Genomic DNA, 19,684 nt, shown 5'->3' with positions numbered 1-19,684 from the left:
AAATAATAAGGAACAGGGACACGAATAATAAGAGTGTCACGGGAAGGGAAATGAATTGGGTGAGGGTAGGAGATATGTGTAGGGGACAAGAAAATGGTGTTTTTTGGGGGGGTAAGGATTTAGAAGGAGGTGGAAGTGGGTGGAATCGGATGAATTTCGGTGATTGCAACGCTTTCCGTGGCGTCTCGCGCGAACTATTACATTGGTGACCTACTTCCAAAACCCAGTTACGACCATCCCCTCCACAGGATTCCATTCCGCTATACACTCGCCCGCTATATCCCCTCCCGGCTCTCCTTCCACCTCCCCTCAAATCCCTCACCCCCACGACGCCTCCAAGTCGAAACCTCCTCTTGCCAGCCCACACTCCCGTTCTCTCGGTGAGAGGCAAGTCTTTCTCCCTCCCCCTCCTTACCCTCTCTCCCCGGCCCATAACCACCGGCCTGGCCTCACCCTCTCCCGGTATCCTCCCCACTCTTTCTTTCCTCTCCCCGCCAACCCCTCTCTTCCTCCCCTTTCGACTCGCTATCCAATCCAGAGAGTCAGGCATAGCTGGCAGAGCCTTCGTCCGAGAAGGTTGTACTGGGCGCAAGAGAGCGCGATCGCTCCGCGAGGGAAAAAAATAAATACATCCCTCTTTCCCCACCCGTGGCGGTGTGGCGAAACTGTTCCCGTCATTTTTTTTCTCTCCGGTCCAAAAGTTTTATAGGAGTGTTTCGGACGCGTGAAACTTCTTGAAGTGCCCGTGTATTGTGTTGTTGTGTTCACCCAACTTCCGTCTGCTGCTGACTTGTGTCGAGTTCCGAGGCCTTCACATTGGATTAATAAAGCGTGTGACACTTAAGTGTTGTGACAGTTCTCCGGTGAGGAGCACGATCAGGTACTATTGTTTTGAACACCGATCGTGTTCTTTGATTATTCCTCACAACTGGTAACAGTTTTCCCTGTGAGGCGACGGGGTTTTTCTCTACTTATCTCGTCCAAGTGATTCAGGGAACTTGTCTGGTATTTTTATACACTTGCACGGACTGTTAAGAGAGTCCTTCGGAAGTGGGAGAGAAACTTTAACTTGTCATCGCAAGTTTCCTGCACATTTTTTAAAATTTTAATCGTGTCCCTCTCAAGGATTACGCAGTCGCATATTTAAATATCTCTGTCTCCATTGCTCTGACAGTGATTTCCAGTGACGCCCGGCTAACTGCGAGAGGTTGAGCGTAGTCTTATCCCCTCGTGATCTCTTCTTTCCAAAAAAGCTACGTTTTGTTTACTTCCCGATCGGGAGAAACTGACAAAAAAACTCTTCCTCCCAAATATTCTGCCGTCGATTCCTCGGGGAAATGAGATCAGCCAAGCATTAGCGATGGGTCTCCAGACTGAGCACGAGAGCGGTTACTTCGAGGAGGAGGAAGAGGAGTGTGGCGAGGAGGTGTGCGCCAACGGAGCCGGTGAGGCCGAGGTCAATGAGTGCGAGGTTGACTCTGGCGCCGGCGGGAAGGACGCACGTGGCGCCCGCGAAGTGCCGGAAGGGTGCGGGGACGCCGAGGAGAGGGAAGATTCGGAATGGTGCCCCTTACATGGGCGGAATGGCCACCAAAGAGGTTGGTGTCGATGTCCGCGACTTCTCTTTTTCCTATTTCACCAACTATCTCTGTGAAATTTTGGAATTGTCGGCCCTAGGCCGGTGTTGTGCTTAAAAGATGTGTTCACAACAAGGAGCGAAGAGAGATCCAAAGTAATGGGAACCTAAAGCTTTAATGCTCCCCGATTCTGGCAGGAGAGAAATTGAAGCAATCGCTAGGCTTTTCGGGCTGAAGACCCGAAGTGCGGGCTGTGTCTTGAATAATGCCGTTAGCACAAATTAATGGGACATTTAATTTGAAGCTCGCTGTTCAGATCATGCCCACCAAAACAGCCTTTTTGTTTCCCTCTTGAAATGGCTAAATAAATCTTCCTATCGTAAGTGATATTAAAAGATCCGAATGTCCTTATCGTGTAACATCTTAAGAGTAATTAGGGAAGGCAGCGGTTAGTTAGATGCATGGTGAGTGTAGGAAGGGTGGAAGAAAAACTCGTGTTGACTTAGTTGACAATTATCTCCGTTTTTTACTGTCAAGCTCCGTGGTACTCAGTTTCATACATCCCTCCTAAAAGACTACGGTACGTTTTTAATGCCTAACAGCTCAGTGTCGGTATCGGCATGCCGCTGAATGTTGATGTAAATCGAGGCCTTCAGTGTGGAAATCCCGTGCATCAGCCGTGAGCTTCCCTTGAATGCTCTGAGGGCGTACTGATATGGGGCCGGCGTTGTAACCTAGTTTTAATGTCCGGTAAGGTGCGGTAAAGGTGGCTTTAATGGTCTTTCTGTTGACGGTTTAACGGGAGTAGGATGAGGTCCTATTACTTACTCCCACCTCTCAGTTGTAACAACAACAGTTTCTGGATTTTCTTAGTCAGTCCCAAAACATTACTCTGTTGAATCTGATATTTTTTCTCGATCTCTCAAAAACTGACCCTAGCCCTGTCGACACGATGGTAGGACGGTGCACAGCCACAGTTTATCAGTGATTTTCGGTCATCCCACGCCTTACATTCAGTCGTCACTCACCCCAGATATCCGACCAGCTGTTGACAAGCCATGTGCGTCCCGCTTGAAAGTCCATGTAAGATCCTCGCCGGCGAAAGTGTCGCCAGTCATCACTTCCGATCCTGTTTCTCTGAGTGTTACTAGAGTTATCCGCTGATTTGTTCCATGTTCAATGGTTTGATATTGATGAACAACGCAGCGTCAGGTGTAATAAAACCTAATTTTTCCGGAATGAGAATTCATAACCTTGAATTTCCGTTTTACTTAAGCATATAGTAGTAGTTCAGCTCTGGTTTCTATTAATGATGATGCCGCCAGTTTTCGATACCCAATGGATACAGAATATACCCAGGATAAACGCCTATTTTTTTCTTCCGTGATAGGGTCATGCGTTTAGAGAGTACTCCATAAAAATGAGGACGTTTGCCGTTATATATAAAGTGGTTTCTAGATATAGCCGAACGTCTTCGTCAACGACTTAACACATTTTGAATTTTGGTGAAAGATTTCGTATCGGTTTCTCATTCAGCCTACTTCCCACCCTCCAGTTGTAGAGTGCATTCAGAGAGGAGTCCTTTTTTTAAGAGCGAACCATTCCTTTAATGTGGCGTGAAATTAAGTTGAAATTGTGTTAAACGTAAAATTCACTTCATCAATCGGGTCTTTCATGGGGACCAAAGGAAGCTTTTTGGCGGACCTAGCAAATATGTTGTGGTTCTTTTAGGATATTATAACATCACTTCCAAGCAGTATTTAAGAGTACATATGTATATGAATACCTCAGCCGGTTTAGAACCAGTAGATCATTCAACTCCACGTACTCATAACGCTCCATTCCATCTGAAGTGCTAATCATTCCAAACTGAGCAGATATTCACTAATATCATTACGGATTGTTTACGAAAACCAGTGCATTTAGTTACTCTTTTTTCGGTGAAGAATACCTCTAAACCTTGGAAGTTTCTGATCCGCTCCCTGAAATAACTTGACCGTCAACAATCTCATTTAGTTGATGTGCAATTTATTCGCGATCACAAAAAAAAGAAGTACTGTGGTCGATTGAGGCGACGATTGCTCATTCCGTCGCCCCTCTTGTCATTTGGAGACGTGATATTTCCGGGTTCGGCTCCTCTCACGAATTATTGGCTTTCATTTCTTTTTCACACATCGCGTCATAGTGCTATCGCTTCCTCCATGCGTCCATTTAGGGCCAGTCCAAAGAGGTGGACCCCGGTGGGTTGCCGATACAAACTTGTTTTCTTCTCTTTGTTTTCCCTCCAGTGCTAAAAACGTCGCTCTTCGGAAAGAGATTTATTTGCTTTGCAGTCCCACCCTCCTTCCTCCCTTCTCTATGGACCCAAACAGTTCTTCTTTTGTTCTCGCCATTCTATTCTCGTCCGCGTGGGTGACGAGTTTGCAAAAGGGGGTCGAACGGCCGGCGCTTGCTTGGTTCCACACACACTCAAACACCTCTATCCTTGCCCACTCCCGGCCCTCCCCCACCACCACCGAGCAGCCTTCGCAACCAGTGAAAGTGGGGTTCAAAAAAAACCTCGCGCGCTGGCATTAGGGACCTTGATTTCTGGGGTGCCATGCAAAAAATACTCAGGGAAGAGCTGAGGGCGGGACGGGAGGGGGATGGGGGGAGCTCTTTAAAGTCTTCCGCTAGTGTTTCGGTGGCGGGTGATTCTCACGTGTGTGGATGTGTTCTGTGTTTTTTTTGCGAAGGTTTGATTTCCGAGGAGTGTCTCGGGGGACTTTCGTGTGAGTGAAAATTGCATTCCCTTCCCGAGAGGGTGTCGACCGGGGGGGTTCGTTTCGGTAATGCATTTAGGGGTTTTCGACCTTGTCCCCGGGACCCCCATTGCGCGGCTGCATCTTGACAGGACCGATCGAGTGATCCATCGATTCCCGTAAAATCGAAGCTTATTTCAACGTTCAAGTGCATCCGTTGATAATAGTAGGTAATGCATCATCATACCCTGCGATCCGCTACGAGGGCGTGAGACTGGATGAGTGTGCTATTAGGGTAATTTGATTATTAGGTATCTGTTCGTAGTATTTGTGTGTCGTTTTGTTTTCGGCTATTACAAATTGTGTACATTGTGTTGTGGCCACCAATTGTTCGAGGGGAAATTGATTCCAATTATATTATTGGTATGTTCGGCAGGCAATTTCCCTCACCTTCTCGCTGTGGTCCCGCTTACCGATGTGTTTGCTGGGCTTTGATTATTACCTCCATGATAGAGGTAAACTCGAATGGCAGCATTTATCCTCTTTTCTATGGTTGTGCATATAATCTTTGCGCTTCCAGCGGTGACTCCATACCAATGATGATGCGATGCTTTCAAGGAGTCGGCATTAAACCATAATTTCCTAAGCAATGAATGGCTTTTTTATTATGTTGGTGCACAAATCTACGACCATTTTATCCATTTTGGTACTGCCCAATACAGTATAGTATACGGCGTCTGGTAACTGACTGCATATGAAGGCTTTTAACTGTCTGGGACCCGTATGATAATTATCTGGATTAAATGCTCTTATTCCGAAAAAGATATAATGAAAATTTAATCATGCTTAATATTAGGTGAATCCGGAGATAAATGAAGTTTCTCACGTATATTTTTATTACTTTCCAGCTGGTGCTGTTGTTTCAATTGACAGGAAGTATCTTTCTCTGTACTTTCGGTTCCCGTGATTACTTTTGTTACGAAAAGTGTGTTCTATGTCTTATGAAGGTCTTAGATTAAGGGAAACGCAAATTCCTTTTAATAGCCTCAGGTGTAATTGGCAATGATTGAATCTTATATACTTATCTTTGCGAGTGCATATATTTAGCAAGCAAAATATACTCGTGTGTCACTCGTTAATTCAGGATTCTGTGATATCCGTTTCGCACGAAAGGGCTTTAAGGGTTTAAGCATCGGGGGCTTTAACGGGAGGAGACTAAGTATCTGAGCCTGCGTTCTACGAAAAGGCCATCAAAGCGCGCACTTCTCTGCTTTGGATTCGGAGAAATCTCGCTTCTCCCTCGAATGAGGCGGGTTCTGCGATTTCTGCTGTGGACATATTTCGGATGAATTCCTGCCCAAAGGGTAACGAATGTGCCAAAGGGAGACCCTTTGGGAGAGTGTTAACATGCCTAGCGAAGTCAGGTGCCCTCTTGTTTTATCAATACAATATATTTCGTGGATTTCGGCGTAATTTGACGAGCTTTTCGTCGTCTAATCCAGGAAAGAATTTGCGTTTGATAAGTGAAGTATCCTAAAGTGAATGTATCTCCTCTCTATAGTACGAAAGTAGATATCGTTTGAATACAATATTGTAAAAAAAAGGATTCATATGTTTTCACTACAGTCAAATGAAAGGGAAAGGCATGATTGTTATTTTCGTTGGCCAGAAACCAATAGCCGTTGGTTTAATATTCCGCCTCGGCATTAAATTGTGGTACGTAGTCCCTTCGAGCGAACTCTTAAAGGAGAGCGCCGATTGATTCACTCGTCAATTTTTCTCCCTCACCGAGTTAGATTAGACGCTGCAAGCAGATATCACTTTCGCGTGGTGGCTCAACCAGGATTTCTCCCGAAGGTGGCCCCATTTACCCTAAGTGGCCTGCTTAAAGTAGCAGTGTCGGCATGCACTGGTTAATCGAAACGTTGTCTAGTCTGGCCAATTCAGTTCGATGTTTTATTAACCTCTGTCTTAGGAATTGCAGAAGGTAATTGCCGGTAAGAGTTAAGATGGAATTTAGTCCCTGGCGGTAGAGGTTTGAAGCTCATTTCACGTCGCGGATAATCATGTCACTTCATTTGTTGCTGTTGGGGTATTAAAGACATTCGATAGCTTTAGGAATTAGCGCGTTCCAAGCCCACGCTCTTTTACTATTGGCGTGACCGTGTTTTCCTTCACATTTCCTTTATCGAAGTCTCTGTGATAGATTCTCCTCATCTACATAGTTGGGTCCATTTCTTTCCGTAGATGCTTTGCTAGCATGCGATTTGAGTGAAGGCATCTGTGTTGTAAGTAAATTGGAGTGGTCGACGGAAGTATAAGCACAAATGCCCGGCATAAAACGTTTTTCCGTCTGTGCATTAATTTCTAATCGATGATTGTTCAAAAGTGCTGTTATCTTTTTCATTTAATAATGATCCCAAAAGCTTTTATCATCCATCATTTCCTTTAAATAATAAGAAATAATTGACACTCCCAGATTTTAAATCTTAAAACGTAATATTTAGAGCGGAAATTCGAAGGACGGGAAGCTTTGGCTGAATGCCATTGTTTTCGGTGCGAATTCCGAGGCTGGTCTGGGTATGTCAGCGGCAATTGACAAGGATTATCATTGCGTCCATGCCTGGTGTGGAGGACAGTCGATTGTGTATAGTTTTATCCTGCTCCATAATTAATGATCGAGAGAGATTCAGAGTAAAATTGGTTCTGGAATTGCATACCATTCCTCCTATTTTTAATGAGGGCATGAGAATTGAGAAAGCGGTCAGGTGTATGATTTTCGTTGAAATTTGAAAGGTGCCTTGTGACAGCAAGTGTGAGAATGTACAGATGGGATAGTTTCACGGTCCCAATACCATTTTGTCCCTTTTTTGAAGCTAGCAAAAAGGCGAGGGACCAGCTTTCATCTTTCGATATTGACGTTTATTAAAATTTATTTATTAATTTATTTAAATGTGTTTGGTTTATTCCTCGAGCTCGGAAATACGCCCCTGGAATAATTTATCCGATTTATCGATAATTTTATTGCGATAATAGATGTTAATATTCGCTTTTACAGAGAAAATGGATTCCGCGGAGTGGGAAACATAATATTTAATTTTTCTGGCACAAGGCCTTTTAGAACGGCGAATACATTAGCATATTTTCAGAAGGGTATGATTTGAATTATCACGTTGCTCAAAAATCGAAGCATCGAGCAACATTTTATTCACATGAGGCTCAACTTAATGAATGGCATTAATGGTTTTCTGCCCAAGTAACTATTTGCGTGCTTAATAGCCTTTTTGAAGTAGATTCAAACTGAAATTGCGGCCAGAATTGACAGATGAAAATTCAAAATGTTCAAATTATTTACTTAAATGCGTGGCTATTGCAAATTGTTTGATTGGATTTCAATGATAAAGAGCAACAGTAACCCGCGGGAGTATGAAAATAATAATGAGTTTATTTTATACGAGTATGAGTTAATGCGATTCCGTAAAGCGAGTGTAGCTGTTAATATTTTAATGATATTCTGCATACTAAAATTATGACGTATAAACTTCCCCATAAATTTATTTATATTAGAGTAAATGCCAATGAAATTCCCTGTTCTCCCGATTCGCGGAAAGTCTAGGGGAGATTGAAGTTATATCTTGCTTGTTTACGAGTCCGTTGGCCCGAAGAAATTATGCATTCACTTCTATCACCGTTCTCTTCCTTCCATTGACTCAATTTCTCTGACTTTAATCCCGAACGACATTTACCTTTACCCAACTCCGTTACATTTTCAGTTACAATAAACGGACATAAACGAACTTCTACTTTCAATGTTTCAGCGCGCGATAATCTCCCTGATAAGTTGGATGATGGCATGGCTGATGGCTCTGATGATTATAGCTTCGTGTCGTGATGACTCTTATCGTAATATTTTTGTCTTTCGATTGCGATACAAATAGATCACAAGTTACCTTTCAGGATGGGACAATTCTCTAAAAATATATTGACGCACGTGCGACTATTTGATTTAAAAATTCAACGGGAATTCAGGGTATCTTTTTCACGATAAAATCATATGTAGTTCGTTTTTTCCATCTGCTCTGCGATGCAAACAAGTAAAGCGTCGTTTCTGGCGTCGCAGACGAGATGCCTACCATGTATGCCACCCCAGAAATGATTATCTGCATCGGTTATGGTTTTTATGCCGCATGAGATAAGCAAACACCCTTGACATAACGTCAGGTTGGGAATGAGATCATTTAACGTGCCAAAACGCGCGAGCGCGCTTGCCTCTTCGTCTTCCGCATTACACGAAAGCTCCTCATTCCTGTCATCCGGATTACGGTGTGAGCGGCAAAAGAGAATGGTAAATCGACATTTAAAGTCGATTCGTGAAGAAATATTCAGAGGAAAACCTTATTATCCCTAGGCTTTGACGAAGGTTCAACTGAAGCGCCGAATGCTATGTAACTACTGAAAGCGACAGGAGCGGTGAAGCGAGTCCGGTTTGGAAGTAACTTGAAATTAAAGAACCACTTGAACATGCTAGCACTATTGCGCATTCGACAGTGTATAGATCAATGCACATACCGTAGTATTTAAACGGAAGGCATTGGAAAAGAGAGATGATATACTTTAAAGCAATTTCATCAAACACCACAAAATTCATCGCTCAATTCGATGAATTGTGAATTGAAATTCCAGATTTGTAGTAAAGTTTTTCCGTAAAACCACAGCGTTCTCACGCTTTAATTATTATCGTAAAGCTTTCGTTTTGATTTTAACTGAAGTGCCAATTTTTCCTAAATTTCTATACTAAGCAAGCGCGCTACCCATCAACCCCAGCGACCACACTAATCTTCCTTTCCACCTTCCGTCCGAGTTCGAAGGTTAGGTGAGGACCATGTTGTTGTGGCAGTAATACGAGTGCAGGCTTCCCGATAATATGTTGGTTAGAGTATTGGCTTTCCAACCTGAGACCCCGAGTTAAATCCAGGCGGTGTCGAATTACAGGGGATCCTTTGGATGGGACGTTCAACTTCGTGGTAACTAAAAGTGCGCCAATGCCAATGAAGAGTATCTTCGTCCTTCCAACTCTCCCCAAAAAAATTGATCTATCTCGAGTCATATTCGTAATGTCCCGAATTACCTCCGGTCTCGCGGTCGCTCCATCCATTCCGTCCCGAGTCGCGTTCCCAGTTTACGAATACGAAGCCACTCCGTGCCGGGCGGTGGCTGGGATCGATCTCCCTTCCCCGAAAAGAGCAGACGGCCGCAGCGTATTCCCCGAATCATCAGCGCTGTGGAATTTCCCGTGAAGCGAGGGTGTGAGGGAGAGGCTTAGGGGAGAGTGGAGGAGGGGAAGCGGGAAAAAGTGGGGGCGTGACTTCAGAAGGGGCGATGGTGTGAGAGGGCGGACGGTGGGGGGAGGGCGAGAAGGCTTTTATCGAGTGTGTGCTGGACTTTTTCCTCATAGGGTTTCCCCAACTGCACTCCGAGGCCTTTAGTGAGGGAGTCATCCACAAACTACTCCTTCACTTTAACACCGCTTAACTGCCTCCACGGCGCTGTTTTAAAATGATGCAAAGGTCTTTCGCTCCTCGTTTCGGTACTCTGCCGTAATAGCTTATTTACTTTCGTTACTCTGCCGTAATTATGAGTTTTGCTTTCCGCGCCGTGAACGCTACATTAAATTCCTACCTTGGTAAATTTCATCTGCTCATTTCCAAATTGTTGATAGAAATATGCTCAGATTGTTTCATTTCATCTTATTAGCTTTCTTTTGGGAAGTAAAACATGAAAAAATGTATTGTTGCCGACTTTTCTTTCTCCTATGAGGCATCAAAGTAATTTTCCGGATCAAATGTGCGTGCGCCATTGTTTTACAGTTCTGTATTTTAATTTCGTCACAGATTCTCCCAGTGCTTGTCTTTATTGGTGTTTGAATGTGATAACTAGACTGGCTATGGTGATGGCCAAAGGGTATTTTGGTGTGAACTGATTTTAGTCTTAATCTCCACTTCTTAGCACGTCCGAACTAACGGTTCCCATTTCCCGACTGAGTTAGGATCGCATCGCGTTCGATGTATTTGTTTTTTTTTGTACGAGGGGAGGAGGTTCTCTATTGAAATTCCTCTGCGTGTTGACATCGGGAGCTTTCCTCTGCAGGCAATCTCTATTGAACCCTCACCACTCCACTTAAACCCGGATAAGACGGTGGAAGAGCCTTGAGTTCTCCTCAGTAAGGAATGCAGACTGTTTGGGTGGAACCGCTCTTTAAGCTTCTCGGTATCGTCCCGGTACCGCGGGGAAGGTGCACTCATGACATTAGACTCTCCCGCGGACTGAATTCGAAAATAAGATAATGAAGGTGGAGAGATTAAATCGCAAAGAATTATATCGTTTGAAAAATGTTCTCCAGGTGTGTGAAGTGTTTTCCAGGAAAAGCAAGCAGCAAGCTCTAAAACATTAAATATTTATAATTTTTCCTTAACTATGTAGCCAGTAAACTCGTGCCCTACTTCCAGTATTTCATTTATTGGATGAGGATATTAAAATAAGTACCCAACTGATATTACTTGCTCGATGAACGTGGAATTGTCCCATACTGGGTTAAAAATTGGGTTTTACTTTCTGCGCCTTGACCGCTACAATATTTGCCCACTTCGGTAAATTTCATCTGCTCATTTCCAAATAGTAGATAGACGACTTAATATATTTGTATAGCTTTATGCTTGTCAGTCATAATGAGCTCTTTGATATGTTTTTTCATGAGGCTAAATTCTTTTACATTAAATGTATGTTATGTGGTAAAACTGGTTGTTTCACGCTTTTTATCGAGGGAGCCTGGATTAAAAGGGCTGAGCGTTTGGTTAAATACCCTAGGCCCCGGTTTGATACTCGTTGACGCATATGGGCACACTCAGCTGTGTAATATTTTGGGAGCCAGATCTTTCTGGGAAACCAAAGGTTGCACTGGAAAAAGAACTGCACCCCCTGCCCTGATGTGTGAATTTCACACTTTGTTGGGATCGGTTTAAGATTAAATCTGCTCATACCTATCAAATCAATTATGCCGTTGATAACTGGTGTTTTTGGTTTGCGGGGAAAATGTAAATCTTCGTGAAATGTATCGGAAAGTAGCCACTACTGATTTTTTTACAACTGGGTATCCGGGTGGTAACCTGCTGATGAATACAATTGAGTACGCAGATTCATGTTATTTAAATATTCTTGTCTGAATCAATCTCAAAGTTTGATATCGATTCTCGGAAGCATGATAACATGAAATCGGTGTTTTATCTCACCATATATCCAACGGATCCCCAGAACACTTGAGTTAGTGATTGGCAATTATTGATCTATTGGGCTCGCGGCGATAACAGAGAGAGGGAGATCTAAGCGCTCCGGAGAAAGGAATACCGCATTGCTTCCCCGCGGATAACCGGTATACTCACAATATCCATTCTATATATTTGGTCCCTCGTCCCCTCCAGGCATGGTTCAAGTTTACTCTTGTTCAGAAAGCTCGCAATGGCTTCGAAGATAATGCCGTTTTTGAACGAAGGTCAAAGTTTGCTTGATGCTGTTCGTGGAGACCGTAAACAGAAGCTAGCATGGGGTTTTGAAGTTGCAGGCATTAGCAATGAACCATAACTATGACGTATAAGATAATGTTTCTTAGGAGTGGTATATTACTATTTTTATGGACACAATGCATTTACCCTTTTCCTATGGAGAAATAAATTTATATACATGCATTTGAGTTGCTATACCGTTATATAGTAATATACAGCGGATGGTAAGAGAGCAGCGAGTGATGATAATAATATTTTTTGCAATGGAAGGAGGAAGCCTAGTAAACATACTGAAAGCAAATGATAAAATATTACTAATTTAAAACTGAACCAAGCACTTGGTCATTGTTCAAGTTGATGGTAGGCAAAGGGAGATATTGCTCTACTAGTAGATAATGGGAAAGGTAATGACCGCGGGGCCATATCAATATAGTTTTGCGACAGTCTGGGTTATAGCCATATCCAATCCTGGATTTGAACACCGCAACATACGTATATGTCTAAGGAAAATACCGAGGAGCTCTGGATGGTGTTGGTTAGACTATTATGATTAGGCACAGATTTAGGTACAGCGTGATTAATTCGCTCCGTTTCTCAGCAGCGGATGCGGGCGGTCTTGATTTAACTATGAATGAAATGTTAACGTCTGATTCAGAAAGATAAGCAGGGATTACGGTTGAGAATATGAAATGTAGAAGCGTCAAACATTCAATTAAGCATTAAACCACACTCTCCTCCCCTACCGTATCCAGCACTTCCTTGGTTTTTCCATTCTGTACAATTCACACTTTCCGTCCTTCGCCAGATCCAAATTTCAAAATACTTCAATCTACGCTGTCTTTTTTCATTATCGTCCGAACATTCAAAGCCCCTGTTCTAACTGGATCGGTTATCTACTATGTACGTATTCTGTGCTTCTGCTAGCGATTTCGCTCTCCAAGTATTTGGTGAGATGACGACCCCAGAAACCTTGCTTCTCCCGCAGACGAGCACGACACACGGCCCAACGGGGCGAGTCCCGTAGTTGCCCGGTTTCGTACTCATCTATGTCCGTTTTCATTTCTTGAGGTAATTAAAGGTGGTGGTTGACTTTCTCAATAGCCGTGTTAACGTGACACTATCGATCAAATGACAGCCCCATTGAGTTCAAATGCCTTTGCAGCCGCCTCACTGAGGATAAGACGCTGCACGGACTAACCTTCTTCTGGCTCCTATCCTTCGACCTTTTTGGCATTCGTGACCCAATCAGCAGGAATAATTGTTCTCACCAGCACAGCTCAAGGGGTCATCAGAACGTACAGGCCCTTTCACCACGTTAAGGTTGTAGTCCACGGGTGTGTGTAAATATATAAACATTTTTTCTGACGCTTTTCAGTTATTATCATATTGAAAGTAAGAGTAATAATGTATGGAGCTCGATTGATGAGGGCTCCCGAATGTCATTCTATTCCGTAGAGATATTCTCATCTTTTGCGCTCTGCATGTTTCCTAAACTGTTTACTTTAAACGTATTGGATCCCAGTATGTTTTTAAATCCCTAATGTTTTTGGGCTTGTCGGTGTATTTATTTATGACAATATGTGGACGTAGAAAGGCCTGTTTTACTTTACATCAACTGACCGCGCGACATAATTTATAAATTCGACCCTGTCCCTCGCCACATCTCCGCATTCCCTGCATTCACCATCGCTACCCCCCTTCACCCCTCGATATAAAAACTTTCGACTCGAACCCATGATTGTTGTCCCGGGCGGCTTCCCTGTTCCCAAGGTTGCTATCTTGTTTCATAAGACGCGCGAAACGAGGTCAAAGGCTGTGTTCGCTCTCCCTTCCCCACTCTCTCTCCAGGGGCGCAAGGCGTGCCTTGGGTGAGGTTAGGATCGTGCCGTATTGGGGTTTGGTTTGTGGGCGGTCCACGCCCCACTTCGGACCCCCCATCCGACTCCTCTTCCACGAGGGCCTTCACTCCTTTGAGGGGGAGTGTCGTCTCTCTTTGGTGGGTGAGTGTGCGCGGAGTTTTTTTGGTACGCCCACCCCCTGGCTCCTTAAGGTTGAGGTGTTCGCCGAGCGCGCTTTTAAAAGCTCTTCCGCGAAAATTGGGGGGGAGGGGGGTGAAAAAATTTCTCTTTCTGCCGGACTTTCTGTGCGATCCATTTCTCCGCGGTTTTGTGAGCCGTGGCGCTTCATCTTGCCTCCCGCAAGGGAAGTTGGGAAAGGCAGTCATCTCGCGGAAAATTCGATATAAGCATATCTCATCTCTCCGTTGTCGGGTGGTTGGATAGAGGAACGATAATCCAGGTCTGGTTGGTGGTGTACTGCTCTGTTGACCTAAAGGTCTTTCTTTGCCTGGAGGCCAGCTACGATCATGAACGTCCGTCTCGAGATGAATCACATGCCCTAAATCCGTGCGTTCTAAACCTTAGCCGTAGGTCAACTTTTAGCTGTTAATAATTCTCAATCATTTCTGTTTTTGAATGTAGGAGTTCTGATATCTTCGTTTGAAATCGAAATATTTTCTTCCGTGTTTTGTATCTCAATATTTTAAGTGCTGAAAACTGAAAGTGAATGCAATTTTTTTCGTCTTAAGAATGTTTGTAATGGCTTCCCAGAATCTCCGTTGGCATTCATAGAATGGTAGTCCAATCCGCTCGGGGAGAAAATGAATCATTCTGACCTGACCCTGGAGCGTAAAAACTCCTACTTGGCACACATCTCGGTTAACGTTTGAATTTTTTAATTCGCTGCTTTAAAGTATATACTGAATATTGAATGTTAACCTGAAATTGTAACGAATTACAAAAGCCCGCGAGCACTTACGTCTGAAGGGGAGAGAGAACTGCAACTTTCGTATTGACGGGTTAGGACATCACCCCACTAAGCCTAGAAAACAATTTGATGCTTATCGATCCGTCTTGGAAGCTTTGTGATATGTGAGAATTAATTGACTCTCCTAAATGGCAGTAACCATTAGGGATACCTAACTAATTTGATTCATATGAAACATTCTATTATTTTGAGTACCGAAAATTTACGGAGCTGGCAATCGGATAATAGGATAATCTTTTCGGTTTTTAGGTCTATGATTCCTCCAGCGTCTCGCACTCTTGATAACCCCTTCAGAAATAGGGACGAAAAAATTACGGCTAATGACTCTCCAGAGTTGTATTTCGTAATTTTTGCTCATAAATATGACCGAAAAAAATGTTAACCCAAATTAACTTGAATGAAAAATTTTAAATGTTCTCGACACGTCGCATTTATTCAGAAATTGAATTAAGAACGAGGAAATACATTTCGTCCAATATTACTTTCAAGTATCTTAACGTTTTCCGCCAATTTCGATTAGCGAGCTGTTTAGCATTTCTGGTTAACGAACAAATCGAGTTGTTAAGCTAAATTTGAATGTTTCAAATTGGTTTACCCTTAGATGAGGCAAGAAGTATGTCTCAATCTTCCTTATTGGCCCTTGAGGGACCTCTGGTTAAATCAGTCTTATTTTCCGTTTCCTCTTTTCCGGTGCCAGGAACTTCTTATAGCGTTCATTGCGCGGTGTAAATTAGTCACCATATGCGCGTGATTCGCCGGCCTTCGGAATTCACGCCGCCCCGGCTGCGTTAGGGTTAACAGATCGCAGATGTGAGCACCTGAAGGCCGCTACACTTGTCCGACTGCAACCTGCGGTACGCATATGAGAGTGGAGGGTATCAAATGAGTGTGAGGAGTGACATTTTTCGCGGCTTTTCGTTGAGTGAAGGAATCTTGAAGGTAAAACCTTAGAGGAGTGTATGAGAAATGTGTGCCAGTGCGTTCCTTCCCCCCTGAAATCATTGGCTTTTTGCTGACTTCGCGGGGAATGAGTATATTGGGTATGCAAGTGTGGTTACGCTGTCGTGCCGCAGTCATTAAGGGTGACCAAGTAGTTGCTGTTGTTACATGTTTCTGGAAACGTGACTGCTGTAATCAAATAACATACATTTTGTATTCGTCCATGCACAAATCCGTGGTGGTTTAAAGTGTGTGCACCTTGATTACGCACTCATATTCGTATGAATAAATGTTATGTGGGTGTGTATGCTGACGTGAAGACGCTCGAATATATCCAATAGGTCTAGAAGTATGATCCTCGAAGTCCTGACGTTAATCAGAAATAAGGTTAGACGTGAAATTTAAACTAATTTAATTATTTTAGTTCTACGCGCTATTTATAACTATTATTTGAGTACTTCAATTTATTTTTCGGGTAGTCAGTCTTGTTACGAATTTATTTATTACAATAAACCTTGGCTTGTTCGTCATACCCATTGACGTTCTGTTAAACGTACCCGAAAATATGCCAAAAAAGAGGGCAAAACAGTTATGGCTGTAGGAAATATTTTCACGTTTGTAAGGCTTTAAATGTAAAAATGGTCATTAACTATTATGTAAATTGTGACCTTGATGCAAAATTCATTTTCATGGCTGTTAGCATGCTTGACCTCGATTTTCACCAAGTGTGCGTTAACCTGCGTCATAAGTTCCTGAAGATAAGATACGTAGGTAAGAAGATGAGTTCCTCACGTATCTAATTGATTTTCCCTTAGTGCTTAATTATTCTTGATGAAATAGTCGAGTATTAGAGTGCTTTAAGTCGCATGATTTAAATAATCGACCCAAGTTTCAAGAGTCATCATCTCGATAAGATCTTCACGAAATTCTGGCCATGAAGAAATTTTACTCTGTCGTCGAGCGGAAAAATATTCAAAAATTTGAGCCGTCGCAATTTTCTCCGAAGAATGTGCTCCTTTCTGAGAACGTTTCATTTGTATGCGTTCATTACCTGGCGGAAGTTTTATTGTCGGATTGGCTGTCCGCCAACGACCCTTCCTCTACTTCTGTTGTCGGACCTTGTTTTCCCGCATTTTTCAGAATGTTACGCTTTCGGGTTTGGGACCGAATTCCTCGGAACTGTCCGGCACGGTGAGCGATGGGAGCCCATCTCGCACACTTTAGGGCGAATTGAGATGGCGTCACCGTGCTGCTTTGAGATTGATTTGATTTCCAACCTCGGCTGCGAGTAAGTTGAATTAGAGCCACACACAATTTACCTGGGCTGATTGGTCCGCTAAGAGTAGCAAGTGTCCGCAAAACACTCCTCACCCCCATCAATTCCTTTTTCAGCTCCACGCATTCTCGGAAATCCAAATGCGAGGAATTGACTCGTGGAATAATCGTGTGTCCCAGATGATGAGTCTCGGTAAATTATTACTTCTCATAGTAGGCTTGCAAATACATCGATTGCATATAGAAGCATGCGTGGATACGTTTTGATTTTCCCAGTGGAAATTAAGTTGAAACAAGGTGGGCATTTAAATTTTGAAGCAATTTTTGTGTTTTCAAGCAAAGTGTTAGTAAATGTGAGTTAACGATAGCTCAACTGGCGAGTAAAGAAAGGTGTTCAGTGAATGCTCAATAAAATAAGTATATTTTTGTTAATACTATATATCTTCCTCGAAAATTGAATCCTGCGAGATAGGACCGAATGCCATTTATCTTATGAAGTTGCAGGGGTCACGGCCGCGTGTCCCTAGGCACATGGCATTGAGAATTTGCGTTGCTCTAGAAGGTCATGAGAATTTCGAGGAGGAGGAAGGTTCAGTTGAGAGCTAAAATAGGAGCAAACAGTACTGGTTTCCTGTCTTTTTTTAGAACCAAGAAGGTCAAAGTAGTGGGGCCAAGAAGAGAGTTTGTGTTAGGCAAAGAAGTGTTCATAAGGAGGTAGTTGATAACAGGGACGCTGAGTAAGGATTCTAAGAAAATATTAGTGAAAAATTTAATGTACAGCGTGATTTAGTATTGTGGTCATCGAAGCAAGAGGCGTAGATTGTAGGATTTTGAAATGCGGGCGTGGAGAAGGATGCAAAAGGTGAATTTGGCGGAAAGGAAAATCGACGAAGTGATCGTCCCGAGAGGGGGGTACGGAGAGGGTTGTTGGGAGAGGTCCAAAGGAGGCAAGGGATATGAATGCGGATACTTCATTTGGCGATGGAATGCTGAAAGCCGCGATAGAGGAGAAGACTTTAGGCAAGTGGGGTAGATAGAGGGAAAGGATTGGCATGTTTGACAGAATGAAGAGAGATAGAAAGTATTAGGAATTGAAGAGCGGGTTAAGGTAGTGTGAGAGTGTGGTTGTTTTGAGTACACAAAGAAAGGAAATTCAAATGACGCTTGATTTAAAATTACATGTATTTTTTAGTCTACCGTTTAAGGTAGGTGGATACTAAATGGCATCTTTGAATTTCTCAGCTTCTTCCACAAGGACCTAACAATCCACAATTCACTGTTCTTTGGTATGTACTTAATACATGATGCTTTAGGGTGCATCAGTGATTTAAAGTTTGTTTTTAAAGAAAATTAATTTTATTGAAAGAGATTTTAACTTACTAATTTCTGGCCTACTTCAGATTCATGTGATAGAGGTAGCGATTCCCGTTATCTATTTCCTAATCGGCGTATCTTATTAGCAACATTGATATGGTATTGAGGATAATTAGATATCAATATCACTCGACGTACCCAGTTTGCATCCCCAAAACCATGTTGCATTTTTGATATCTACGGTCTTTATGAGAAATAAAACATGCGATAAATTGCTCGGCGGATTATTAGTCTTAGTCCTCAGAGGATGGAATTTATGTTATTTCGTACGTGCATCACAGTTTTGCACGGCCTTGGTAGTAGTTGGGGAAGCAATATATGTATCGAACAAAAGAGTTTTACAGCCACTGTGTGCAGTTCGTTTAGTGTATGATCAGCTAGCTCGTAATCATCAATTGGTACTACAGGGACTGAATTTTTAAATCGATTGCTCGATCATTTATTAAATATTAATTTAAGATAGAATAATTAAATCTATTTTTCCCGTCGTTGTGCGTTACGCTGATCTAGTTAGTGGATTTTCTTAAGTGATTTCTTACGATTACGTTCATGAGAGTTTTCTCGAGAAGAAGTAGCGTTTATTTTATTGCGTGTCAGATATGCGACCTTTTCCTAGTAACTCGTGACCCAAGCCTGTCGACCTTCAGCTCAAGTCTGTGCCGAGATTGACCTTACACTCATAAGCCTGAGATAATTTGTTTTGTGGCTTGACATTGCGACGCGACTTGTTCAGATTTCTTTTCCCGTAACTGCCCTCTATATTGGGTCGTGGAAACGATTGTGGTGAAATTTCATGTTTTTGTTTGTGGATTAATCGTTCGGTTGATTGAGTTGTTAAATTTGTTTTCGCTTGATAAGCGACGGATTCCTTCGGAAGCCAAGCAGTGAGGTTGCAGTTCAAATGATAAGCGTCGGAAAAATCTTTTTTAATGGAAATATATTCCCTGTGATAGATACATATATATGGAAAAACATTCGCTACGCGTTTAATAAATTATGATTAGTGATTTGTGATGAAGTTAAAGGGTTTAAATGGTTAACTTATTGTCGGAATCAATTTTGTGTGACCCTTACGTTATTTTCGAGCAGTGCGTATCTATGGACTCGGCAAATGTATTCATTCAGACAAATTACTTACTCCTCAAGCCCGGTAGTTAAACTCTTCACTCGCATCTCACCCCTGACGTTGCGTCGTATAAGGAGCCCTTCGTACGGTATTCTCCGTAAACGATGTTGATAATAACGGTAAACATTAAATTCCCTCCAAAGGGGAGTCGAGATTAGGTGGAACGTGGAACATGCCAAGTAAATTAGGATATCACATTAGGCGAGGAGAATTGCATAAATTGTGAGAATGGAGTTTGAAATGACAATTTAAAATACAGGCCGAAGAATT

General features: G+C 42.7%; 1 protein-coding gene across 1 annotated transcript in view; it reads left to right on the top strand.

Annotated features, from left to right (window-relative positions):
• Positions 1-576: 576 nt before the first annotated feature.
• The window catches only part of LOC139695300 (ribosomal protein S6 kinase alpha-5-like), a 205,513-nt gene continuing 186,405 nt past the window's right edge, over positions 577-19,684 (top strand). Inside the window, exon 1 of the mRNA XM_071593997.1 lies at positions 577-1,598. Coding sequence (XP_071450098.1) covers positions 1,361-1,598 — 238 coding nt within the window. The 5' untranslated portion in view covers positions 577-1,360. The remainder of the gene's footprint in view (positions 1,599-19,684) is intronic.

Source organism: Hetaerina americana, unplaced genomic scaffold (assembly GCF_022747635.1).
Source record: "Hetaerina americana unplaced genomic scaffold, ioHetAmer1.1.p SCAF_6, whole genome shotgun sequence".
Lineage (NCBI taxonomy): Eukaryota > Metazoa > Arthropoda > Insecta > Odonata > Calopterygidae > Hetaerina > Hetaerina americana.
Note: the sequence above shows the minus strand (reverse complement) of the source record. Positions and strands in the feature narration are given on the sequence as shown.